Consider the following 26,727-nt stretch of genomic DNA (forward strand, 5'->3'; position numbering starts at 1 on the left):
GTCCTTAGGGAAGGCACTACAGCCTATCCCTGGAGGTTGGCAGTGTGCCTAAGGGTGTGAGTCTCCCAGCTGCAGCCTGAAAACTTTCTATCCATTTTTTGCCTCCTAAGTTGGCAGTTTATAAAACAGCTCTGCAAAACCATGTGCAAAGTTGGGTGTTGTGGCACAGGCCAGGAGGCAGGAATCCTAGCACACGGGAGGTTCAGGCAGGAGGATCTATCCTCACCCATATAGCAAGTTCCATACTAGCCTGGGCTATATATGGCTACTATATACCAGCCTTAAAACAAACAAACAAAAAGTAGTACTTAGTTGGTAAAGTGCCTGCCATCCTTAGGACCCACATTAAGAAAAAAAAAAAAAAGCCAGGCATGGGGCTGGAGCAATAGCTCAGTGGTTAATAGCACTAGTTGCTCTTCCAGAGGAACCAGGTTCAATTCTTAGTAACCACATGGTGACTTACAAACATCTATAACTCCAGTTCCAACGCCCTCTTCTGGCCATGTTGGGCACCTGGCACGCACAGGGTGCATAGGCATACATATGCAGGCAAAACACTTACATAAAAAAGTAAAGAATAGCCAGGTACAGTGATGAGCTTGTGAGCCAATCCCTGAGGCTCCCTGGCCAGCCAGTTTAGCTCCAGGCCAGTAAGAGACTACTTTAAAAGCACTTGGGAAGGCTTTCTAGGTAAAAAGAGATTCTGTGTTGTCTGTTGTATAATTCAATTCAGTTAATAGATGCTTTGGTTCTCAGACAGAACCTTACAGACATGGCTGGTCTTGTACTATACAGCCAAAGGCAATGTTAAAACTCTTGACCCTCTTGCCCTAGCCTTGCAAGTGTGGGATTACAGGCATGTACTGCCACCATGGCTTTGGATAACATATATTTAGAAGGTGGGAAGCTGGGGCTAGAGAAATGGCTCAGCAGTGAAGAACACTGGCTACCTTTGAGAGGATATGAGCTGAGTTTGTATCCACATGGTAGCTCACAACCATCGGTAAGTCCAGTTCCAGGAGATCTGAGACACTTTTCTATCTTCCTTGGGCACCAGGTGCACATCCTAAACACATCCCTAAACTCAGAAACAGATAGTGGCTTGAGTTGGACAAGCTAGCCCTAAGTGTATCCGATACCACCTTGTAGGGCTCTGGTGGTTTCACAATGTTTTCATTGGGAGGGGCTGGTGTTTGGAGACAATGATAGTGATAACTGTGTCCCCTGAGTATCTGAATGAAGCTTGGGGGCTCCTGGGGAGGGGAGGAGAGCTCACAGGTATACACATAGGCAAGACATACACATAAATAAAGACATCTTAAAGGATTTCAGTACTGTTGTGGAGTATTTAACTTTGTAAAAGTGTGCTACATTTGCTTCTGCTTCCTTTGTTTAACTATGTAAAGATGTGTTGCTGTTTCACCTTGCCTGCCTAAGACACAGGACTGGTCTCATAAAAAGCTGAATGGCCAATAGCTAGGCAGTAGAGGTATAGGCAGGACTGGAGAGCAGAGAGAACAAGGAGGAGGAGGAACCTGGGCTTGGGAGAGAATGAGAGGGAGATGCCTGGGGCAGCCAGGCAGGCAGCTGACAGCAAGCCAGACACCAGCCAGATACAGAGTAGGACATACAGAATGAAAGAAAGGTAAAAAGCCCTGAAGCAAAACACAGATGAAGAGTAACAGGTTGGTTAAATTAAGTTATAAGAGCTAGTGGGACAAGCATAAGTCTCCATGTCATGCTTTGGGGGCTGGATGGCATCCCAGAGAAAGCCTGCTACACAATACAACTAACATTTGCTGTGAAGGCTCCCAGTATGGAGATAATATTCTTCTTGTATGTACGTATTTTATGTTAAAATCACAGGCTTAAGGCCTGAATGTATGTGACCTTGGGTAAGGCTTTACTCTTCTCCCAGACAGGACCAGTAACTTTGACTAAAGATATCCCACCTTCCTGCAGAGTTCTCCTCCTAACCCCATCATGTGCCTCGCAGGAAATACCCTGTGATGTCATTCAAATCCCTTAGCAACTCCTGACAGATGATACCTTCAGCATCCACAAGTTCCCGAAGGTGACTATTATAAAGACGGAAAGAGTGACGCTCTTAAAGGAGGCCACCCTATGCTCACTGGCTTCCCACACACCTCTTTTTCTGTTAATCTTTGTGCTTAATATTTGAACTGACAATGTTGGTGCCAGCAAGATGGCTCCGTGGGTAAAGATGCTTGCCACCAAGCCTGATGACCCAAGTTTGATCCATGGGTGGAAGGAGAGAAATGACTCCCATAAGTTGCCCCAACTTCCATGGGTGACACCCATGTACTTACATAATACATACATACATACATACATACATACATACATACATATTAAATACAAATAAAATATTCAGTAAACCTTAGCTCTGCTCATACTGTCCTATCCTGCATTCTTTTCTGCAGGAAAGCCAAGGATCTGGTTTTACCTGAGTTGAGGTCCCTAAAGAAAACACAATTCTTTAGGCTAATAAGGATGACAATTGTATCTCTGTCCTTATCATCCCTGACAGTACCCTGAGGTGAGGGCTGCAGCAGCAGCAGCAGAGGCCAGTGGTCCCTCATAACATGCCTGCAGGACAGGTCACGGTGTCCCCTCAGTGATGGACAAGGTGATACAGGGGGAGGGTCTTTTGGAGGGCTCTTGCTGGGTGCAGGAATCTGCCAGCACCCAAGTCCCCCACATCCCAGGCTTCTGATGACACTGCCTGGGAAGCATGTGACAACAGGCTATGCAGGAAGCGATTCTTAAGTTGCCCATGGACCTGTGTCTAAGAGTCTGCTGCCATTCCTCAGGCCGGAGAAACTTTCAATAAAAACAGTCCACACGCATTTGTGTTTGTATAAAAGATATTTACTTCAATTATCACACCTAGGGTGCTAGTGAATAATAATACATGGTGTGAGCTTCGGTGATATTGCTTCTCCGTATCATAATAGGGACCGTTGGACAGTGCAGAGAACAGACATTTCATATGGCTAACCAAAGACAGAAGGACGACGCTGAAGGGCCGACGGGTGCCTCCCCCACCCCCACGCCAGCCGGAACCAACTCTTAAATGAAGAAAACAGATTGCAAGAAAAATCAAGATGTGATAGATGGTCACAGCAACACAAGGCTTCTCAAAACTACTTGTACAAAAAAAAAAAAAAAAAAAAGAGAGAGAGAGAGAGACACACACACACATCTTTTACATTTTTTTTTCTTCCTCTCACTTCTTTTTGGTCAATTGGGTCTTGGTTAGGATTAAAATTAAAAAAAAAATCTGTGATTGTATTAACACACAAGCTCTATAAACATCCAAGACTTAGTGCCTGACAGAAAAAAAAGTAAATACTGCTAAGATGTAACACACGATGGGGGCTGAGGAAGGGCTGACTTGTGTCTTGTGCTGTGTGTTAGTAGTCTAGAGGAGGGCGGTGCTACCGCTCTCCTAGCAAGCACTTATTGCACAAACGCAGAGCTAGGTTTCTTGTTCTGTGGGAAGGGGCTTAGGGAAAACCAGGAAGTTGATTCCTCCCCGTCAGCTTATAGCAAGGTATTCTCAAAATGCTTGAAGGCTTTTTATTGTTAAATTATTTTTTTCAAATGCACTCTCATGTTTCTAAAACACCTGGCATTTTTCTGAGGCAGGGGCGGTCTCAGAGGGTGGGGTGGTGGGGGGAGAGAACTAGAGAGATGGAGAGAGAGAAATGCATAGACTAAGAAAAAAAAAAACTCTTGGGGGAGGGTTGGGGCAATTTTATTGGAGGACTTTTACCCCCAAAGAGATGAGCGGGATTCCTCTCCCCACAATTTCAGAGAATGGGAAAGACACTGTACAGAAAGAAATGTGGACTTGAGGCTCAGTGGACTATTTGGGGGTAAAGGCAGGTATCCGGCCTTGCCCAGGGGGTGAGCAGGTCCCTAGCGTCTTCCTGGGGTGAGTCTCTTTAAGTTTGCTCCCCCCCCCCGGAGGTAAGTCCCACATATCCTCACCCTCTGCCAAGCAAGAAATGGGGGTTTCTTGGTGCCTCTATTTGCAGCCACAGAAAATCCTTTCTCCACATTTCATGACACGGGAGGGTAAAGGGTTCTTTCAACCCAGGACCTGGGTGTGGGCCCTCTGGTCACCTCCAGTGCTAGGAAATGCCTGTTGCCTTGAAAGATGCCTCTGACTGACTTTGAATGCAAAGAAAGGCAGCTGACAATGGACATCAAAGATGTGGCAGCCCGTGGGGACCACTGAGAAATCACTTTCCCGCTCAGGGTGACGGCGAAGGCCTAGACTGCCCGCCTCTCCCTGATCCAGGCTCGCCCAACCTTCATGAACCCAGAAGTCTTAACAGAGGCTCTAGGAGGCTTTGGGGGAACTTGAACTTGGCTTTTCTGTTTTTCTTACTGCATTGCAGTACTTCTGGGAGCAGTTCTCCCACCCAGTGCCGCCTGACATGGGTAACTTTGTTCATCAACTCTCAGTTAAACAGTTAAGATATGTAGAGACCGCCAGTTTTTGAGTGGCTACTGGGGAGACAGGTGTTTGATTGTGCTGAGGACCCCCCTTTTGTCCCTCATTCCTCCCACCGCAGTCCCCCAGACCTTTCCAGGCTCTGGGGTGGGGAGAAGAGAGGTGGGGAGTAAGGGACAGTAACCACTGGAGTGACAGCAAAAGCATTCGCAACAACAACACAAAATGACAACACACTCCTGATAAGTACTTAAATGATTAACCTAATAATAAATTAGAAGAGGATAGATAGAAATATTTTTTTCTTTCTTAAAGAAACATCCTTTTATAATCACCCTCGAGTACGCTGACAGATCAGTAGCAGTCGGTCTATCTCCACAAAGAGAGGGTTAAGTGCTTCAAGGGTCGACTGTGGGGTCAGGCATTTGGGAAGGTTCCCCAGCTGCTGGAACCCAGGCAGCCATGACCCAGGGCTCAGGCGGAGCCTCAGTGGCCTAGGTAGGCCAGCTTGCCTGTCGGTTCATGAACACACAGAACTACAGTGAACATACTCATCCACGACCTGAATCGATCCTGGTTCTAAAGCTTACTTAGGAGTTCATTTGGTGTGCAATAACGCTATCTTTTTCAAAAAGAAAAGAAAACAAAATACCCCCCCAACAAAAGCAACATGATTTCCATTGCACAGAGCTTTGACACAGAGCCATCTATTAAGTGCTTCCTGTTTAAAGCAAACTATAAAAAATAAAACAAACAACAAACAAAAGATAATTATGGGTTGGGGAAAAAAAAAAAAAGAATTACCAAACAAAAACAGCCCCGTGCCACTTGGATGTGTCTTGCTGAATGGTGTCCTATTTTGCCAACGGAAGTCCCAATGCTTCCTGGCGCTGTGCTTCTGATATAATTTCCATAGGGATAGAGGCGTGGTATTGGGATTTAAGGCACCTTTCCTTTCTGATCACAGAAAGCTTAGTACATAGCATATTTGTGGTAGAAATTAAAGCCAGAATACTACAAAAATTACAGTAACAGACTCTAGTTAACATGAGCAAACTAAACCCATCTATGAAAAGCAACTCAAAGGCATTTGAGACTTGAAAAACTGAGGGATGGGGCACATTCATGCATAATCTAATGTCTTTCTCTCATTAACCCTCCGCCTCATTCTTGGCAACAATGCTGAACTTTTCAAGTCAGCATTTCAAAGGAGACCAGGAGCTTTGGAAATGTCTTGTTAAAGCTAAATGTCACTTTGTCCAAAAATGAAAACTGCCACTGAAGATGTGGCCATGGGATCTTTGGAGGGAGGTGGCAGGAGAGGGGTAGGGGTGGGCATGGGCATGGGGATGAAGAAGCAGCTCCTCGGACAGAACAATGGGGAATCCTGGCTTTTCTTGTGCTGTTTCTGAACTCCCTTCTTACACTAGTTGAGCCTGAGGTCTTGGGGTTCTACACTCTGCTGAGAAGCTTGTCCCTACCCTCGCTTTCCTGGTAGTTTCCATCTACAAAACATTGGCAGAAGTGATGAGAATGACATTTTCTCAAATTAGTCCATTCACTAATCATGTGAATTTACTGGTCAGCCTGGCATACAGCACCTCTGGGAGCTGGAACCAAGCCACTTAAAGAGTCTCAAGGTCACCTGGGGCAAGCATTGCCATAGTGGCCACAAAATCTTCCCCTGAATTGGTCAAGCTCCAGGGAAATTGCAGCAGCAGCTATGCCTGGTGAATTGGACATTCATGATGGGGACAACAAAACAAAGTTCTCTATGTCCTACTGGGACACTTTGGCCACTAGAGCAGGTATAACTCATATCCACCAGCTGTCCTGGGAGCTTGTTTTCTCCCACATGGAACATAAACTGCCGTGTTCTTTTGGGAAGTAAAGATCAGATATTGTGTGATGGGGAAGAAAGCCCCAATGACCATTCCTGTCCTGGAGATACTTGTTTTTGTAAAGCAGAGCTCACAGCAAGATCCCAGGGCTAGAGACAGGAGATATGGATAGTCACAGCTCCTGGGGATGTGTGCTTGTCTTTTAGGGATAACCAAAGAATGGCTGTGATGGGATCTGACAGCTATGTGGGAAGGCAGAGCAAAAGACAAGAGTTTCTGAGGCCAGAGACTGTCCTTGCCTACAGACCCAACAGCTGCCGGAGTTTCAAGAACAGCTGAAAGCCAAGAGAAAAATACCTGTGCTTAGCAGACTCCAGACACCACTTCAGGACGTGCTCACGAAAGGAGGCAAAAAGCCCACCTGCCAAGATGAGATGATCTTTCAAGCTTGCAGCCTCTTGAGTGCTTCTCCCGCCAGGCTACTTGGCTCACAGTTTGAGCGATGTCAAGTGGTGAGGTAGAAGACAGATGAGGGAAGACACTGAAGAAGGGACAGGAGTAACACAGCCAAGAGCCTTCAACTCCCTTGTTGTACCCCATCTTCTCTGCAAGGACAGCTCACAGCCTCAAAGGGATGACCTAGGATGACTACAGGTACCTACAGCAGTGCATGGCAAGCACAAGCTTGTGATGGCAACCAAACGATTGCACAGCATGCCCAGAGTCCATTGAGCCCTCCTTTGTAAGAAAACACAGCTCTGGAGGACAAAGACACACACTCTTGCTGTGGCAGGTAGGGCACCTGTGATGCTGGTTATTGGCACTCTGGCTCCCTGGTGCTTAGTCAATGCCTAGAGAGTGCTCCCTTGGCATTGGATACAAGCTGCTCCCTTCCACACTTGCTCATGAGCTCCACAACTGAACTTGGACCTGGCTGCAGTGGGCAGGGACTCTCTTGGCCACAAGAGCCCAGAAGAAAACTCAGCTTGCAGCCCGGCTGTATTCTGGGCCATCTACCAGAGGTGGCTTTAAACCGGGAGAGAGAGAGAGAGAGAGAGAGAGAGAGAGAGAGAGAGAGAGAGAGAGAGAGAGAGAGAGAGAGAGATGCTGACTAGAGGAAAGCTGAACTCTGCAAACAGAAGTATCTGTCCCAAGGATGATGACAGCTGTCCTCTTTTGCCTCATTTCAGAGTGGTGGGGCTGGACGCCTAATACTAAACCCTAGATTCTGCACCAATTCCATTCCAGGATACAGTCATAAGCCACTTGTGATATTTTTTCAGAGTGGCTAGCTAAGAAAATAGTCAACTTCAGCTAAGTGCCTGTATCTTTTTTTTCTTCTTTTTAAAGACAGAGATCAGACAGGAAGTGACTGGGAGCCAGGTCAGAATGGAAGTGAGTGGGCAGGAGTCTAGGACCCCACATGTCTGCCACTTTGAATGCCCCAAGGGTGCTTGGGCATGAATGAAGAGGTGTCAAAGGGGCCTGATGTGAACACTGATTTCATGGTAGGCTCCCACTTAGCCAGCTGGGTAATGGCACGATACCTAGTTAGGATTGCTGCTTCTAATTAAAAAGAAAGACATCCAAATGAACAGTGGCTTGTGATGAAATGTTAGTGTTTTATATGGAACCATTCTCCCCTGGGGGAGAAGCACATCAGCTTTTTCAGCTGAGAGAGTGTAAAGAGGATGGCTGGCTGCCTGTGGGAGCTAGGTCACCCCACCGCACAAGGGAGCGCTGTTCAAGGCACTTGAATATTGCTTTTCAGGATGAAAGATGAACCCTTGGACTCAAACTGGGAAGGGAGGGAGGACCTGATGAGGAGGGAGATGTAAACCCCGCAGGTTTCCGTGTTGTCTACTGGCAACTCTTAGAAATACTACAGAGAGTGCTAGCTTAACCCCAAACCCCATCAAGTTGGGATCTCAATTAAAATAATAGTAATAATAATAAATAAGAGAAAATACAAATACAGAACTCAAGCAAAAACCTCACCAAGTGATTGTATCAAGCACCCAGATAGAGGTCTAGCACAAGAGACAGGATGGAAATAACAAGAACCTACCTCAAAAATCAAAGAAACAAAACTGGCTAACTTGCTTGGAAGAGCCAAAGGCTGTCTTAGACCTCCAGGTGTGGCTACCAGGATGGAACAACACCTTGACTTCCATTTCCTCAGATTTAACACTGTGGTTAAGTAACAGTCATGCCTTTAAAACGGACACACTATCCTCTTCAGTCCTGTTAACTCTGCTTCTCCTCCTAGTGAAAATTAGCTGTTTAAGATCCATCATCCATGATGACAGAATTCCCTTGAGGTTTCTGTGGAGGGGGTACCATGATCCCACCAGTGACACTGCTCCTCCATGTCCCTAATGGATCCCTGGTGTGAATAAGCTCTTCCTCACTCAATGTCCCTGCAGAGAGCCAGGTGTGACTCCATTTTCTCCTTCTGTCCCTCCACTGTGAATTCTCTTCTCACTGAACCAGATCTCAAGTGCAGAAGTGATGCGAACATCCAAAGACAGAACAAGGGGCCTGCCTCCCAGCCTCCTAGAGCCTTCTGGGAACTTCTCATTCATGAACAGGCATTGTCTTTAGTGTTGTGACTCTCACAGTCTGTGGAAACTCCAGCTAAGGGCTTGCAGCTGCAGGTTGAGAGACTGTGACTGAAAATACACAAGCTCCAAACATCATGCAAAAAATGTGGTTCCACATCTGACAGTCAAAGCCTACAAGCTAAGGAATAACAAGCACACTGAGGTGTCACAGCGGGAGATACCTTTAAAATTAGAGCTCCCTCCCACCCTCCCAAATAAAAAAAAAGTACTATTAATTAATTAAACTCAAGAAATAATGAATGCACCATTAAAATGTCATCCAAAGATGTTGACCTAAGACAAAAGTTTCAATGATACACAATACGGTCAAAAAGTTTTCAATCAGTAATATACAGTATGACAGCTACATCTTGTAAGTTATACCCAATACTGCCGGCAGTCTATCCCTCTAAAGAATATTTGCCCCTTTCATCCCTTCCTAACAATCAGATAATAAAATACAGCACCTATAAATAAGCAAAAAAAAATATATATATATACCGAAATCATCTATTGTTAGTTTAAAGATATGGCAATAAGGAGTCTAAATTAGCAAAACCTGTAGAAGCCATGACTGATAAACCAGCTTATTGAAAAAGGTGGCAGTAATGCACTCTATGTGTGCACAGGTACTTAAGAAAATACACAGACGTATAAAATTGCACACGCACACGCACGCACACTTTCATCCACCTCTATACTCACGCATATACACATAGACAACGGGAGGAATCAAGAGACAAGTTAGACTTTTGATTTGTACTTAGACTGCCCTAAACTGTGCATAAAAAAACCTTGTGAGAGGAGAAATGGATGAAGGGCCAATGGTCTGGTCTGGAATTGAAGAGTGTCACCGTTTTGGTGAGTTTGGGCCATCTCTACAGGGGTGGGAATAGAGCCCAGACTGTTGCACTCTCCTCTCCCCACGAGTAGATAGGGTTATCAGTGCTTGTGGTGGGAAGAGGACAGGGAGAAGAGAGAGGAAGAGAGAGAGAGTGCATGGCTGCACCAGCCTTGCCCAAGCCCCGGGAGCATCTTCCCCTGGGGGCTCTGTCCCTCAGGGTCAGGTGCTCTGAGGTGAGGTGCCTTCTGTGCCAAGGAAAGATGAGCAGACGGTTGCCTGCACACGGAGGGACTAACTGCTGCCACCTTGTGGGCCTACACTTTCCTTCCTTTCCACGCTTGCACATGAGCAGATGTGCCAACACAGACATAGACACCATAAAACAAAATGAACCGGTACATGCTACAGTTCTAACTTGTCTCCTAAACCTCCAAGATATGAGGTCTGATCAGCGTGCTCTGCGGTTAGAGGTTAAAAAGCAGATTATAAAATACCTAGATTCGGATCTTTCTTTTTGTCCTGATTTGGCCTAGAATGGAGTGTATTAAACAAACTCTGGCCGGCAAAAGCCCAGAGTCAGTTAAAGCTATGGATCGATGTGCACTACATGTCAGGGTTCTAGTTACGAACAAGAAAACACTACGTCAGCTACCACAAAATCAGATACTTTTCCTGATGTGACTTTTCTTTTTTTTTTTCTTTTTGTTAAAAAATATGTGGAGTAAATGTGTTTATTTTAATTCAAAGTTTCAAACGAGAAGATTCTTTTCTTGAAAATATTTAGGAATCCAAACTAGTGTGTTTAGAGTCGGTTTGACTGTGCAATCTCTTAGTGGCAACTGAACAGCTACAAAAACTTTCTTTTTTAATTTTTCTGAAAAATCCCCCCCTTCCTGGTTTAAGAAGATAATAGTGTATTATCGCTCTGAAGCCATTAGATGGCAGATAAAAAGCCCCCTTTTAATATGTGGGTTTGATTTTTTTTTTTTAAAGCCCACACGAAAGAGGAGGGCACAAGGCAAAAGCTGTAAAGAGTTATTCCAGAACCTGTGGAAATCACTTAGGGCAATAAAACAAAACAAAACAAAAACCAAAAAAAAAAAAAAAAAAAAAAAAAAAAAAAAAAAAAAAACACTTCAGGGTACAAAAAAGCTCGACTACACATTTCCGTTTTCTTCCTTGAAAACACGACATAGATTGGGCTTAATGCTCCTTTGTTTTCTATATGCACCTTGGCCTATGGCGATTTTGCCCTGTGGCCCGCAGGGCGGTAAGTGCGCAACACGTCCAGGCCTCCCTCGGGTCGGGTCGGCACTGCCCTCCGCGCACCCGCCGGCCCCGCGCCCACTACTAGCCGGCGCCGACTAGGCCTGGCTGGGACCTGCGAGGCGCAAGGAGGCCCGGCGAGGCCCGGCGAGGCCCTGCTGGTCAGAACTCCCATTCAATGGGCTCCTCCCGGCTGGCAGCCTTCTCCAGGCGGTGGATTATGCTGTTCAAGTTCGCGGCCTTCTTCTTCCGCACCGGGTTGTCCCGGGCGCCCGCTGCCTCCGGCAGGCCGAAGAGGCTCTGCAGGGAGCTAGGCCTTCGCGCAGGCGCGCTGGTGCTTGGCAACGCAGAACTCCTCTCTGCAGGGCCGGGCCCGGCCGCCCCGGGGACCTCGGGGGCCGTCGCAGTGGCTGAGGTAGCGGCGTCCTCTCCGGGCGCGGCGCGGCGCGGCGAGGTTTGGCACGGGCGCCGGGGTGTCGGCGAGGCCCTCGAGCCGTGGCCTAGGCCGGCCCGCGTCTTCGCCGTCGTCCTGTCCTGGGGTCGCCGAGGGTAGTGGCTGTGCCTTCGCCTTGTCGGCGGGCTGCGTCGCCTCTTCCCGGTCGGCCGGGGCTGCGGCCGCCTCTGCGGGCCCTCCCTGAGACTTGGTGGCCACTGTGCTGCCACCTGGCTCCTCCACGTCGGCGGCCTCCACACCATCACAGCTGTCGCCTTCTGAGCTGGGTGCAGCGCGGCCACTTCGGGCGGAAGGTGAGTCGCTGGCACCGGCCTGGCCCTGGCTCCCGGCTTGAATCTCCTCAATGAACAGTTCTCTGCGGATCCGAGACCTGAAAGATACAAGCGAAGGCCCTGTGAGCTTCCTGTACACAGGCCTAGCCTCACTTCTGTCCACGTCACCGGCTACGGTTATTGCCTGCCTCCCTTGCCCAGACTCTGCCTGTGTGGAGATGCCACCACCTTCTCTCTATCACACACTTAATTTTTTTGAGACGAGGTCTGGTATTCCAGACTAGCCTTGAACTTACTAATTAACCAAGACTGACCTTGCATTTCCAGGTCTGCCGCCTGCTGGGGGTTCCAAGTGTTCACCCCCATGTCTGGTTTATGTGGCGCTCGGGAGAGAAACCAGGGATCTGTACATGGGAGGGGAACACTATCAACTGAGCTACATCCCCAGCCATATTTTATTTTTTGAGACCCGGTCTTGTTATGTAACATCAGCTCAGGATAGTCTTGAATTTGTCACGTGGCTCACTTAGACTGGCCTTAAATGGAGGATCCTCCTGTTCCATCTCCATCTATCCTGATGGTCCATCAACCAGCTGCTTCCACTCTGTGCTTGTGGTAACATTCACTGACTAAATAAATGAAGCTTCACTGAAAAGCCAATTATTGGATGTGGCCCAAGGTGGGAATCTTGTAATTTCAGCTCTGAGCCACAGGTGGACAGGGACTTTTTATCAGGCCTTCACCACTGGTATATTTTCAACTGATTCCCTACTTGGAAGGAAGCAGACTCAGTGGGGAAGAGCCAGCTGATCAAGTAGACTTTTAGTATACCATGCCAAAAAAGAAAAAAAAAAAAACAAAAAAAAAAACAACCCCAAAAGGAAGTGTTTTGCCTGATGTATCTGTGTGCATCAGATGTGGGCCTGGTGTCCTTGGAGGTCAGAAGAGAGCATTGGCTCTCCTGAAACTGGAGTTAGTGAGCTGCTATAGGGGTGCTGGGAATCAAACCAGCATCCTCTGGAAGAGTAGTAACTGCTCTTAACTGCTAAGCCATATAACTCTAACCCCACAACCAAATGTGTGTGTGTGTGTGTGTATACATACATACATACATACATACATACATACATACATACATATATATATATAATATTTTTGAGACAGGGTTTCTCTGTGCAACAGCCCTGGCTATCCTCGAACTCAAAGAGATCCACTTGCCTCTGGGATTAAAGGTATGCACCACCACTGCCTGACTTTAGGTGGGACTGTGCTCAGGTGACTTGCTGAGACACTGAATGCCAGGACAGCTTGCTTCCTTCATAAAGGTCCTTAAGTCATCTCGTCTGCCAACTCCCCATCACTAGGCTTGGCCAGCCAGCTTTCTAGGTGTTGTCTTCCCAGTAAGCCAGCACAAGATGCAAAACCACCACTGTTTGAAATGCACGAATCCCAGTGTACTACAAAAAGAGGGCCTCCATAAAACTCCTGGGGCTGGACATGGCTTAGACTTTTTCCACCTCTTCATTCTACTACTGAATGAAAGGAATGCCCTCTGCACACCCATTCTAGATGACTGAACTAAGGGCTTTAAGCTTGCTAAGTAAACACATGTTGGCTGAGCCACGTCCCCAACTCCCAGCTGGCTGATTTTAGCCAAGTGCTATATATATCTCCCAGCACTTGTTGAACTTTTAAGTTTTAAGACAGGGTCTTTCTAAGTTTCCCTTGAACTTACCCTTTATCTCAGGCTAGCCTTAAACTTTCTCTCATCAGCTTCCTGAATAGCTGAGGTTACAACCTGTGCTGGACTTGATTGAGGGAGTGTGGGTTTGGCTCAAGATATGAGAACCTCAGGGTAGTTGTTTACCTGGTCCATAGTTACTTGTTTTTGCTAGAGTGAAATCAGAACCCCATCCTAAAGGTTTGTTTGTTTATTTTTGAGATTGGATCTCTCTACACAGCCCTGGCTGTCCTGGAACTTACTATGTAGACCAGGCTGGTATTGAACTCATAGAGATCCACCTACCTCTGCCTCCCCAGTGTTGGGATTAAAGGCATGTGCCACTATGCTTACCTTTTTATATTAAATGGCTTTATTTTGTATGAGTGTTTTGCCTGCATGTATATGTGTACCACATGAATGCCTGGTGCCCATGTAGACCAGAAGAGTGTTAGATTTCCCAGGAACTGGAGTTACTGACGGCTTCGAACCACCATGTGGGTGCTGGGATCTGAACCTGGGTACTCTAGAAGAGCAGTCAATTCTCTTAACTGATGAACCATCTCTACAGCCCCTGTCCCGAAGATTTTAAAGCTGTGATTCAGAAAGGCGAGGTTCTGATAGATCCCCAGAAATATCCAGGTATAACAGCTTTCCTAGGGTAGCTTCAGGAACTTGGACTGGAGGACCAGTCCCTGGTGCTGTGATGGGAAGTTGGGTCTGCTCATAATCTGTTTTCAAGCTTCATGGCAGCAAGGGTGCCAGTGAGGTGATCACCCATTTCTGCTCTGCCCAGACAGGAGATGGCAGGTTAGGTGGGCAGCTAAGCTAAATCTTACAAATAGGATGCAAGTATGCTGGGTTTGAAGTTGGTCTCTGCTATTTACTAGCTATACAACTTAGATAAATAAACGTGGACTTTTGAGTTACTTGCTTTCAAGCTTTCTTTCTAAGACAGGGCCTTACTATGTAGCCCAGAATGGGCTAGAACTACCTACCTCAGCCTCCCAAGTGCTAGGTTTACAGGTCTGTACCACCATGCCAATTCTTACAGGACCTTTGAGGTGAGAGAAGGCCTGCTCTGATTGTTAAGGCAGAGGTGAACGGGCTGGAGGTGGCAAAAGGGTAGTACAGGATCTGGCCTTATCCACCAGCCTCCTTGGTGAGTGTATATGTAGAACTTTTCTTGGTAAAATAGAACTGGTGATCTTGTGCTTGAGTACTGGTTGGAGGACATACATTTCTTTATATACTTCTGGAGATAGGGTCTTACTCTATAGCCCAGGTTAGACTCAAACTTTCCATCCCTCTGTCTTGTAGATACTGCCATTAAAGGTATACAGTCCTATTCCTGGCACTGTCTTTTAAATTTTAACTTCTTTTCTTGAGTGCTAGTGATGGTACACAGGGCCTTGTACTCAGCTCTACCACTGAGCTCTACTGCTGTAGCCCCAGATTTGACACCTAGAAAAGCTGTACAGAAAAGGATGCTTGAGGGATGTGGGGATTTAAGCAAGGTCTTGTCCATGGTAGATAAGAACTGTACCACTCTCCCAGCTCCTCACTGGATTCTAGACAAGACCTCTATTGCCAAGCACACTTGAACGTAGGCCAAATCTGAATTATCTTGTTCTTGGTTTATTTTAATTTGCTTTTTGCGTGTGTGTTACATGTGTGGAAGTCCGAACAACTTGCAGGAGTCAGTTCTTTCCTTCCACATGTGGGGTCAGGGATCAAGTTTAGGTAGTCAGGTTTGGTGGCAGGCACCTTTACCTGCTGGGACATCATACCAGACCTCAGCTTTCTTCTAAAAAAGACCCTTAGGGCTGGATGTGGTGGTGCAGGCTTTTAACCCCAGTTCTTGGGAGGTAGAGGCAGGCAGATCTCTGGGTTTGAGGCCATCCTGATCTACATAGCAAATTCTGGGCCAAACAAGGCTACATAGTGAGACACTGTCTAAAATGATGATGGTGACACTACTGTCAAGGTGGGCCAGCAGAGAGCACTCTGCACACAGATCTGACAAACTGAGTCCATCCCGGAATCCCATAGGTGGTCGGAGAGAAATTAGTCCTGAGAGTTGTCCTCTGACCTACACATAACTCCACATTGCATGCTTACACACATCAAATAATAAGTTTCCTCACTTCCTGGAGGAGGGCAGCCATGTGGGACAGTAGCCTTCTTACCTAGCTGTTCACATTGCACAACAATGTTTTGGCCTTGGGTCTACCTTCAGGGACCAAGGGCCATGCTATGCTCTGTTGGGTGGGTTCTCATGGGTCTAGGCTTTGGAGCTCTTGACAGGGCTTTACCTGTAATTATGGAACCAGTTGATGACGGTGCTGGTCTTCAGGTTGAGTTGTGTGGCAAGCTCCTCGATCGTTTTTGGTGACGGGTATGGCTTCTGCTGATATGCTCGCTTCAGCGCTTCCTTCTCCTCTGGAGCCAGCACCACTCGAGGTTTCTTCAGCTGGTGTTGTGGCTGGGGGCTGGCGCCTTGGCTATAGTCAATGCCCACAGAGGGGGGCTCACAGGGCTGACTGTCACTGACAGAGCTGTGTCGCCGCTTCATGTAGGCTGCACGGGGAGGGAGAGAGAGAGATCGAGCAGGTGAACTCAGGGACAACTAGGAAACCAGCTCAAAGCCTCAGCTCTGGGAACAGAGCAGTGTGATGGAAAACCTAAAAGCTGGGTATGGTGGGGCACATATGCAATCCCAGCAGTGAGGAAGCTGAGGCAGGAGGATCATGAGTTTGAGGCCAGTCTTGGCTACAAAAACCAAATAGCTGGGGTGTAGCTCAGTGGTAGAGTGCTTGTCTAGCAGATATAATACCCATGTTTAAGCCTTAGCACTCAAAACTAAACAAAATACCCACCCCTAATAAAACCTTGCAGTGGAACCGTATTGTCTGTCCTCAGCATATACTGAGGCCCACTCTAATGTCATGTGGGTTCCAAACTATTCCTTCCCAACCTGACAGTTAATTAAGGACTGTAGAAAGATCCAGCTTGATGACTATACTGGTGTCAGGGACACTTAGGCACCTGAAAGGGGCACTAATGGAGGTCACTGGACAGAGCTTGGAAAGGGCTGAGAGACTTTCCAAAAGAGAGGATATTCCAAGGTCATCTTGAAGGATGATGCCGAATCAACTAGAAAATACAGGCTCTGGCATAGAAGACAGCAGGAGGCTGTTTAGAAAATGGAAACCTAAGCCAAGGTGGTGAATGTTCACAATACTAGTACTTGAGAGGTTGAGGCAGGAGGATCAGGTGCTCAGGGTCATGTTTGGCTACATAGATAGTTTTGGCCAGCCTGGACTATGTCAAGAGAAAAAGAGTGGGGAGAAGCGAAAAGAAAGGAAGGAAGGAAAAAGAGGAAGAAAGGGGAAGGAAAGCAACAGTAATTGAAGTCAATGACTGAGACAAGAGTTATATCAACAGCCCCCAGCATATCATCACAGGACATCCCCAGGGAGAAGCCAAAAAGGGCCCAGAGGGGACATGTGGACAGCCAGGGGCTAACGGTGTTATAGAAAGGGCTGGACAGCCAACAGCATCTAACACCATAGGGAGGGCCAGGCTGGACTTCAGGCTTGGTAATATGGGGAAAAATAAAGCCCAGAGAATAAGAGATGATCGATCCATGGAGTTGGACAGCAAAGGAAAGTGGCTGGCAGGAAAGGAGAAGCAAGGGTGGTCAGTGAAGTTGCTATGTTGGGAAGCTGAAGTAAAAAAATAGGAATTGCTCTGGGGAGACAGAGGGAGAAGTGTTGTCAGTTCAGGGTCATGTCAGGCTACACAGTAAGACCTAGTCTTAAAAAACGAGAGAAAGGGAGGGAGGAAGGGAGGGAGGAAGGGATGGAAGGAGAAGAGAAGGGGAAGGGAGGGGATGAAAGGCAGGAAAGGGAGAGGAAAGAAAGGAAGAAATGAAAAGCAAGACATGTGGCTTCCAGAGGATAAGTCCAGGGCTAGGAGTGGCTTTTCAATGAGTGACTTACATGAGTGTGGTTCTGGTAGAAAATGAGTTTGCCACACACTATCCCTGCGTTTGATCCCAAACCATTCCCCACAATGATAAGGAGCAAGCTCTAAGCTGAGGAGAGATACTGTGGACAAAGCACTGGGGAAGAACCCGAGTGACTAGACTGAGGCAGGCTCCTGAGCCTGGAGGAGGAAGGACAGATGGAAACAGATGGGGTCGTGGGATAGAGGTAGTCCTACTGATGTCTGTCTGTAGGAAGCAGAGGCTGGGGAAGGCAGGTGATGGGAAAGAAATACTAAGAAGGGGATGGGGAGGGAGGCCCATCAGGACTGTGGAGTGACACTGGGGACCCCACAGAAGTTAAAGGCACCAGTCTGTTAGAGATGGTCTAGGCCCAATTGAGACTCCAGAGGCACTCAGTAGCCTAGCGGGAGGAGAGGAGTGTGGCTGGGACACAGCACTAGCAGGGGTACTCAGGGCTGGAGGAGTGGGAAGATACTTGTCGAGAAGAGCACCATGGCCAGAGAAGAGGAAGGTGACACTAGAAATCTAGGGGCCATCCTAGGTAAGTGGAGCAAAGAGAGAAAGGTGGCAGGATATAGGATGGCTGGGGAATCAGTGGTCTGAGTTTAGGATCTGGACAGTGGAAAAATTTGGGTTGGTAACAAGGTCAGGCCAAAGTTGAGGAGGAGGTCAAAGAATTTGATACCTGGGTGCTGGACTAAAAAGGAAGATTGTCCATGTGGGTCACTTCCTGGCTGTGGCAGGGCAGGGCAGGGCAGTATGTACAGTGAGTATAGTGCTAAAGATGTCAGATTCCTTGGGTCTTGGGTTACATACATCAGTCACGAGGGTGCTGGGAACCCAGTGAGGTCCTTTTTAAGAACAGCAAATACTCTCAAGAACTGGGCTGCTTCTCCAGTGTCTTCCTTTTAGTTTTGAGGCACGGTCTCTCACTGGTCTGGCATCCATCTAATAAGTTCGGATGTTTTTCCAGGGAGCCTGTCTTTCTGTCTCCCTTATGTTGGAATCACAAGTACATGCCTGCCTTTTTTTTTTTTTTTTTTTTTAAGGACAAGATCTTTCTAGATAGCCCTGGTTGTCCTGGAATTTACTATATTGCTATGTAGAGCAGGCTGGCCTTGAACTGCAGAGATCCACCTGCTTCTGCCTCCCTGTTGGGAATAACGGTATGTACCACCACACTCCACTCCTTTTTTATTTAAAGTGTGTTCTGGGTCTGAAACTCAGGTCCTCTTGCTTGCAAGGCAAGCACTTTACTGAGTCCTGGTAAGCATGGAACTAGCTATGAAGCCTAGGGTAGCCTGGAACTCATGATCCTCCTGACTTGGATTATAGATAGGTGTCTCCATACCTGCCACTGTTTCAAAGGAATACAAATTAGTAATTCTTACTTAACGCATAACTACCTGACTACCTTCTACTGTTTCTAACCCTTGCCCTCTGGAGAGGTTGGTATTTTCATCATCTTTGGTTGCAGGGAGAACACTTTATGCTGGGCAGTTACTGAACTCTTCTATTTTAGAAAACTATTGAGAAGGTATATCCTGGGGGTTGGGGTGTGGCTCAGTGGAGGACTCCATTCCCAGCACTGCATAAATGTGGTGGTGGGTGTCTCTAATCCCAGCACTCCAAAAGCTGAGCCAGGATCACTAGGAACCCAGGACAGCCTGGGCTACATAACGAATTGAAGATAGAGAGAGGATGATAAACAGACTGTTATATATATGAGAGAGATGGACAGAGGGAATGGGGGGTGGTGAGGAGAGGAGAGACAACCTCTAGAGCAGCAGTTCTCAACCTGTGGCTCACAGCCTCTTTGGGGGTTGAAAGGTCCATTCACAAAACACAGATATTTATATTCTGGTTCATAATAGTAGCAAAATTACAGTTATAAAGTAGCAACAAAAATAATTTTATGGTTGGGAATTACCACAACATGAGGAACTGTGTTAAAGAGTTGCAGCGTTAGGAAGGTTGAGAACCACTGATCTAGATGCTCAGGATGTGACAGTTATCACAGGCACCCAGGGGAGGAGGGCCAAGCAATGGCACCTGCTATGTTATTGGCAGGTCAGGTGTCCAGTTGCCTGAGAAGGCTGGCAATGGCTTCCCTCTCTAGTAGCCCTAGCTTAACCGCCATTCTAGGAACCTGGGATGCCCTGGGTGTGAGCTCCATGGAGACAGTGACACTTTTGTGACACAAGATGGCACCAGAGCCCATGTGGAAGGAAGGTGGAGGCCTCAAAAGCCTGGAGCTTTGGGTTGGGGAAAGGGAAAGGGAAAGGGAAGAGAAGATGAACAAGCCTCTCTGTGGGACATCTGAAGGCACAGGGTTGCAGGTGGCCAGGTGTCTGTCCCACCTGTGGCGGCTGGTTTTGGCTTTGACAGGAAGTGGGACACTTTACTAATATCTGGATAAGCACTGTAAACTGCTGAAACTCAGCAGCAGTTTTGCTAGCTTCTTTTGCTTGTTTTCTTCTTCTTGAGCTAGGGTCTCACTAAGTTGCTCAGTCTGATCTACTCACTCTGTAGCACAGGCAGGCCTTGACTATATACTCTTCCCTTCTAAGATTTCCTCAGACTCACTATGTAGCAAAGATGACCTGGAACTTCTGATCCTCCTGTCTCCACTTCCTGAATTCTGGGATTAAAGACAGGTACTACTTCCTTGGTTTACGTGGTGCTGGGGATGGAACCCAGGGCTGTGTGCATGCTAAGAACTGAGCTATAGCCTATCCTCCTGTCTCAGCCTCCCAAGTGATGGCTTTAAAGACCCATGCCCTATTCCTGACTTGTCTATTGGTTCTTCATATTATTCTTCAAATTGTTTTCTTGCAATTTAACATAGTAAGTTAAAAAACTGGGAAGTCACTAGGCTTTTCAAGTATGTGGTGTTACCTGGAGCTGCCCTGGAGGCTATGGGCCTGGGTCCATCTTAGGATGGACCATAACCAGTTGAAGTGGCCCTTGATGGGTGGAGAGCATATTGCTGATGGGCAGAATCTTCATGAGGTCCCAGTGCGGCAGAAGTACCTTTCTTCTGGCGTAATGGTACCAACAATCACAGCTTTCCTCCCAGCTCCCAGAGCAGGAATAGAACCCAGGGCTTTATACTCTACCACCCAGGCTATACCCCAACCTCTTCTTTACAGGTATGTACTATCATGTCTGGTTCAAAAGACATGTTTTTCTTTCTTGTATTTCCCCCAGTACTGGTGGTTGAACCCAGGTCTTATACCTGCCAAGCAAGCACTCTACAAACTAGCTACAATCTCAGCCCATCACTTAATGAGCTCTTTAGTATCTTCACAGGCCTTTAGCATGAGGTATACACACAGTAGATGATGTAACAGATGTAATAAATGAGCTAAAAGGCAGCCAGCAAATGTGCCATTACCACAGACTATGATGTGCCCAAGGGTTACAAGATCTTTATTTATAGACTCTTGGCCACAAAGAGGGACATGTCTCCCATGTCCTTTTAGCTACTCATTAGCTGGTACTTGTCTAAACTATGGTGCCCTTGCCTTACAGAGCCCTGGAAAGGGATGAGGGACCCATGTTCCCCCATCTCTGTGGGAAGACTTTCAGAAAGGGCATATGTGTGAATGAGATGGCTGGCGCTTGGGTAGCAGAAGGTGGGCAGGTACCTTTCTTCTCCATCCGCTTCATGTCCATCAGCTTCTCCACATTGTTGGGGTCATTCAGCCAAAGCTGCATGCGGACAAAGGGTTCTCGTCCTTTCAGACTGAGCTTATGCCAGGGCTTTGGGCGGGCCAGGAGGTCGGAGACAGAGCCCTGGGTGAGCCCCAGGATGGTCTCTCCAAATAAGCGCTGACCTGGAGAGTAGATGTGAGAGATGATCACTGACAAGACAGGGGCAAGCAGGTGCCACATCGTCCAGTGACCCACAGTCTAGCCTGCTGAGGTCTAGCCTACAGCAACACTTTGTAGAAATATTTCTCTTTAGTTTTTACAGGCTGGAGATGGAACCTAAGGCTTTGTACATGTTAGTGTCTACTACTAAGCCACGCCCCCCCCCCCCCCCCCGGTCTCTTACTGGGGGATTCTAGGCAGGTGTTCCATCTCTGACCTACAACTTCAGTACTGAACCATTTCCTTCACTTGTTTCCTAACCGAGGAGGTGGAGTGGCAGCTGCCCAACTCCCACAGGCAACTTTCAATCAGAGGCCAATTGGGTGTCTTTTTATCATTAGCAAGGCCAAGGGTCTTGCTGAGAGAACAGGCACTTGACCCCTGGGTCACAGTGGGAGGCAGAGGAGTCTGGTCGATTTGGGCTGGAAAGGCTCATGGCTGTGCTGCCTCTGCTTAATGTGGCTCAGAGAAGACCAGATTTTCCCTGGAGCCCTGTCTTCTTCCAGGCAGTATAAGCCATCTGCCTTAGGCTGATCACAGGGCAGGTGGCTATGGAGGGCGCAAGAGCTTCCAAAACTGCACTGTGTCCAGGCTTAAAAGAAGGGCTTGAAGACCATGCACAAGCATGAAGACCTGAGTTAGATATCCAGCACTCATAAAAGGCTGGGCACAGTGCTGTGTGCCTACAATCCCTGGAATGGGGAGGGGGAAGGCAGGAAAATCCCTGCAACTCAATGGTCAGCCAGTCTAGCCCTAACAGTATGCTCCAGGGTCACTGAAAGATCTTGTCCCAAAAACTAAGGTAGAAAGGGTCTGAGGAAGACAACCCACATGAACTTCTGATCTCCATGTGTGCAAACCATATGCACACACACACACACAAAGATGAAAGCCTTTCCTCTGCGTGGTGGGGAAAGGGCTGCCATTCTTAAAGCTGTATATCAGAATCTATTATGACCCACGTGGACTGATGGGAAAAGCTTTAAATGAACAGACGCTACTGGGTAGAAGTGGAGATTGGGATCAGAAAGGCTACCATGTGGTCCAACACAACATGTGGGACATAGGACGCTAGGCAGAGATATGGAGGCTGGCCTATCATATCAAAGAGATATGATGCTATCTGTGGTAATGTCTTCACCTGTGAGCTGAAAACACTATAGGGATCATCCAGAGAAAATGATGTGGCTCTATATACTATAAATATGGTTGACTGTGTAGCCAAATTTAGTTTAGGGGGGCTATGCCCCATTTTAACTTAAATTTACTAGGTTAAGGGTGTGGCTCAGCAGTAGTAGAGCATTTGCCTAGAATCCCCCCCCCCCCCAGGGGGATGGGGTGTGGCTCAGTGGTTGAAAGTTTGAACATGCCAGGATCCAAGGTTAAGTTGAGAGTGCATCTGGATTTTGACCAGGGATCATCTGTTTCCTGATGCAGCTTGACACTGGCCACTCTGTCTCCACAGCTACATTCAGGGTCTTGTGGGAAGGCAGATAACTTTCCCCACAAGCCTTAAGACCAGTTAAAGCCACCAAGGGAGTTTTGATTGCTAAGCCCAGGTGATGGGCTACAGGCTTTTTTGGAAGTTTTTCTGGTTAATGACTGGTCCTATGCAGCACTGGAAAGTTCTGTAGGCCAGCAGGGTACTGCTCTAGCTGCATGTCATATATGCCAACTAACTCTCCAGTAGGAATGGGAGCTGCTTAGCCAAGGAGGAGGCTCCGGGGTTTGGCATCTCCAAACTGTGATCTTACAAGTTGGTGGTTTGAAAGGAGGTTTTTCTTCTGCTGTTCTCAATGTTTACATGGAAGGATGCTTTCTACTGGGAGTGGGTAGCAGGAGTAATCGGCCTGCTTCCTTGGACTCGTGACAAGTCTGTGAAGAAGGGGATGACTCAAAAAAAAAAAAAAAAAAAGTGTAGGACTCCTTCCACATTTCAATAACCGATGAACATATGGGCTGTGGGCTGTTCTCAAATCAGCAGCTAAATTTTCATCTTTTTATGAATGAGCAGTTACATTTGTTCTCAGGGGATGTTCCTTTTTACTGTGTTCTGTTTTGTACAATACATTGAACAAATGGGATGTAGGGGACTCAAGATGATGGTTGGGCCTGACTCCAGACTGGCAGACTTCACTGAAACTCAGTAGCAACTTGTGTTGTGTGTATGTGCGTGCGTGCGTACGTGCACGCACGCTCTCGTGTGCGTGTGCATGTGTGTGTGTGTGTGTGTGTGTATGCTCATGTCACAGGATAACTTGTAAGAGTAGGTTCTCTATGTATACTCTGTGAGCTTCAGGAATTGAACTTAGGTCATTAAGTTTAGCAGCAAGTGCCTTTACTTCTGAGCCATTTTTCTGGCTCTCACAGTTCTGCCATTGGCCTGGACTTCAGCAAGATTGGCTGGCTGACTAATGAACCCCAAGGACCCTGCTGTCCTCCCTGACATAAGGATTATAAACATGCCACCATGTTTGGCAAGTTTTTGTTTATTTGTTTGTGTTTTTAAAGACAAGGTTTCTCTACAGAACTCACTCTGTAGACCAGGCTGGCCTCAAACTCACAGAGATCTGTCTGCCTCTGCCTCTGCCTCCTGAGTGCTGGGACTAAAGGTGTGTGCTGACACTGCCTGGCTCAATGCTTGGCATTTTTTATGTGGACTGTGAGAATTGAACTCCGTGCTACATGGCAAGCACTTTACAGACTGAGCTGTCTCCAGCCTCAACAACAGTTGTTCCGCTTGTCTTGTTCTGTCACGGGAAAGGTGAGATATGCAGGTCCACCAGCAGGTACTGCATGTCCAGACATTCTGTGGGGCTGCCTCAGTGTGCTCCTTTCATTGACATTCTCACTTGGGACTCAAGAGGACACATGACCTGCAGAGAAGCTGCAGTTTTTCTTGCCATGCCTGCCCAGGAGGGTCTGCCTCATCAATACAACTCTGAGGAATCATGATGATATAACAATCCCCTAATATTCTTGGGGTCATAGCAGATCCTATCCAGCAGCAACAGAGAGCCTCATAAAACCACTTCAGGCAGAGCCCAGGTTAGCTACAACATGTGTAAGGTACATGGTCCGTGGTTGAGACTATGATAGGGTGATCAACTCAGTACTGCAAAGGAGCAGAAAAAATAGCAGCAGTATTAGGTGGCTTCAAGCTGTCAGGTAGGGGCCTTAGAGCTACTGAGAGTTACCAGCCTGTGCTAGGGAGGATCAAGCCAGCATCACTGAGGGGCTGGCTTATAGTGCACACATGGCTTGCCCCACAGCAGACACAATTGGGGAGATCAGGAGTGGACCTTGTTTTTGATGTCCACGAAGTCATCTGATGTGTAGGACTGAGTCGATCTGCTGTGGTATCCACTATGGATTTAGGCTCTACAGGGCATGTCCTAACTCAGGAGGCTTCTGTGGGCCATCTGATCTGCTCAGGTTTATAGGTTATCTTCTTCTTCTTCTTTTTTTTTTTTAAATTCTTTTATATTTTAATTAGAAAGAAAATTATTTTACATGTCAATCCCAGGTCCCTTTCCCTCTCCTCCTCCCTTGCCCTATAGGTTATCTTCTAAGGTATGTTGGGAGGGGGCTGGGATTGATTCTTATGGTTCTTGAACTTTAGTGAGTGGGCTAGTATTCATGTTGTAAGACATTTCATGGCTTTTTTTTTGTTGTTGTTGTTGTTTTGTTTTGATGGAACCCAGGGTCTCAAGTATTCTAGGCAGGTTCTACCACTGAACCATATCCCCTAGGTTCTTTATTGGAATTTTAGGCATATCCCGTGCCTCTTAGCCATCCCCCCCAAAAGTTTTTTTTTTTTTTTGAGACAGGGTTTCTCTGTGTAGCTTTGGAGCCTATCCTGGCACTCCCTCTGGAGACCAGGCTGGCTTTGAACTCACAAAGATCCGCCTGTCTCTGCCTCCTGAGTGCTGGGATTAAAGGCATGCACCACCAATGCTCCGCCCCAAAAAGGTTATTTAAAGTATACTTCACACATGTCTAACATGTAGTTTGACAGTTATCATTGTAGTCCAGTACAAAATCAAACTTGAAATATTGAGATACCTGTTTCTTTTGTGAACTTCATGTATAACAACTGTGTGTGACAAAGTAGAAACACTGAATATATGGAGATTTTAGAGCCTTTGGCTGGCTCAGCCCAAGCCCCTTCCCTTACCCTTTTAAGGCTTCAAATAGGAAAAGACTGGATGACTGGTAACCCGGCAATGGGGACCTACCGAGGTTGTTGTCCGTCAGCACCTCTTTGACCCTCTTGGTTATGCCGTAGGTGTCCAGCTCGGGAGACATGGCTACTAATTCTTGGATGCTGAGGGCTGAGTGTCCAGAGAGAGGCAGCGGTGTTGTGGGTTGGGAGTCTGAGGCAGGTGGGTCGCTGGTTTCTGGTGGTTTGCCTTCTTTACTGGTCTCAATGGCAGGACAGGGCTGCTGGACCAGCTCGGTAAGACTCTTCACAGATTCACTGGAACTCATTGGGGACTCAGGGGCAGGGCTGCAGCTAGCAGAGGTCTTTGGAGTGCTTTCTAGAAATAAACACAGCAAGAATGGCTGCTGAAAACAGTCATCTTTCACCACGTACACTGACTTTGCTTCCATAGGAAGTGTTAATTAAATCCCCTATTCTAGAAGGGTAACGTGTGGTAGTCCTCAGGACTGTCTGTTATTTCATAGTTTTTTTCATTAAGTGTAACCTCTAATTTTCTGCATTAAAGGAATAAAAATAATACCAACGAGGACAAAAAAAAAAAAAAAACCCAACTAAAGGTTCAAATAAAAGGTTTCTGAAGGCTTAATATCAGGGCATTTTTTTGCTAAAAAATATGTCATTATGACTACTAAGATTTGTCCTTAATCAAACTCCATGGTTCTGGTAATTCAGAGGGACTGAGGGTAGAATCTAATATATGTGATTATTTCTTCTATATTTTCTAGAACAAAAAATATGGACAGGAGGTGGAGAGATAGCTCAGAAGGGGATGAGCTTGCCTTGCAAGCATGGGGATCTAAGCTCTATCCTTAGAACCCATGTTAAAAAGCCAGGCATGGTAGTGCATAGTTGTAATCCCAGTACTTCAGAGGCAGAGTCAGGCTGACCCTTAAGGCTCACTGGTCAGTAATCTTCTTGAACTTAGTGAACTTTGGGCTAGTGAGAGACTGTCTCAAAAAACAAGGTGGATGGTGCCTATGGACTGAGAACCAAAGGTGTCTTCTGCTTTCTACATGCATACACAAGTATGGGCAGATCATTTTAGGTGAGGGTTGCTTAAGAGGCTAGATGGTCAGTCATATGGTTGGTTACAAACACTCTTGAGCCCAGTGCTTCAGCTGTTGGTCT

The 26,727-nt window shown here is 47.0% G+C and overlaps 1 protein-coding gene across 1 annotated transcript in view; it reads right to left on the minus strand.

The window, feature by feature from the left end:
* Nucleotides 1-2,870: 2,870 nt before the first annotated feature.
* Nucleotides 2,871-26,727, minus strand: part of Cux1 (cut like homeobox 1) — a 299,475-nt gene continuing 275,618 nt past the window's right edge. The window contains 5 exon segments of the mRNA XM_027416212.2: nt 2,871-11,481; nt 11,483-11,864; nt 15,802-16,066; nt 21,149-21,337; nt 25,613-25,915. Coding sequence (XP_027272013.1) covers nt 11,203-11,481; nt 11,483-11,864; nt 15,802-16,066; nt 21,149-21,337; nt 25,613-25,915 — 1,418 coding nt within the window. The 3' untranslated portion in view covers nt 2,871-11,202.

This window comes from Cricetulus griseus, chromosome 4 (genome assembly GCF_003668045.3).
Source record: "Cricetulus griseus strain 17A/GY chromosome 4, alternate assembly CriGri-PICRH-1.0, whole genome shotgun sequence".
NCBI classification, from domain to species: domain Eukaryota; kingdom Metazoa; phylum Chordata; class Mammalia; order Rodentia; family Cricetidae; genus Cricetulus; species Cricetulus griseus.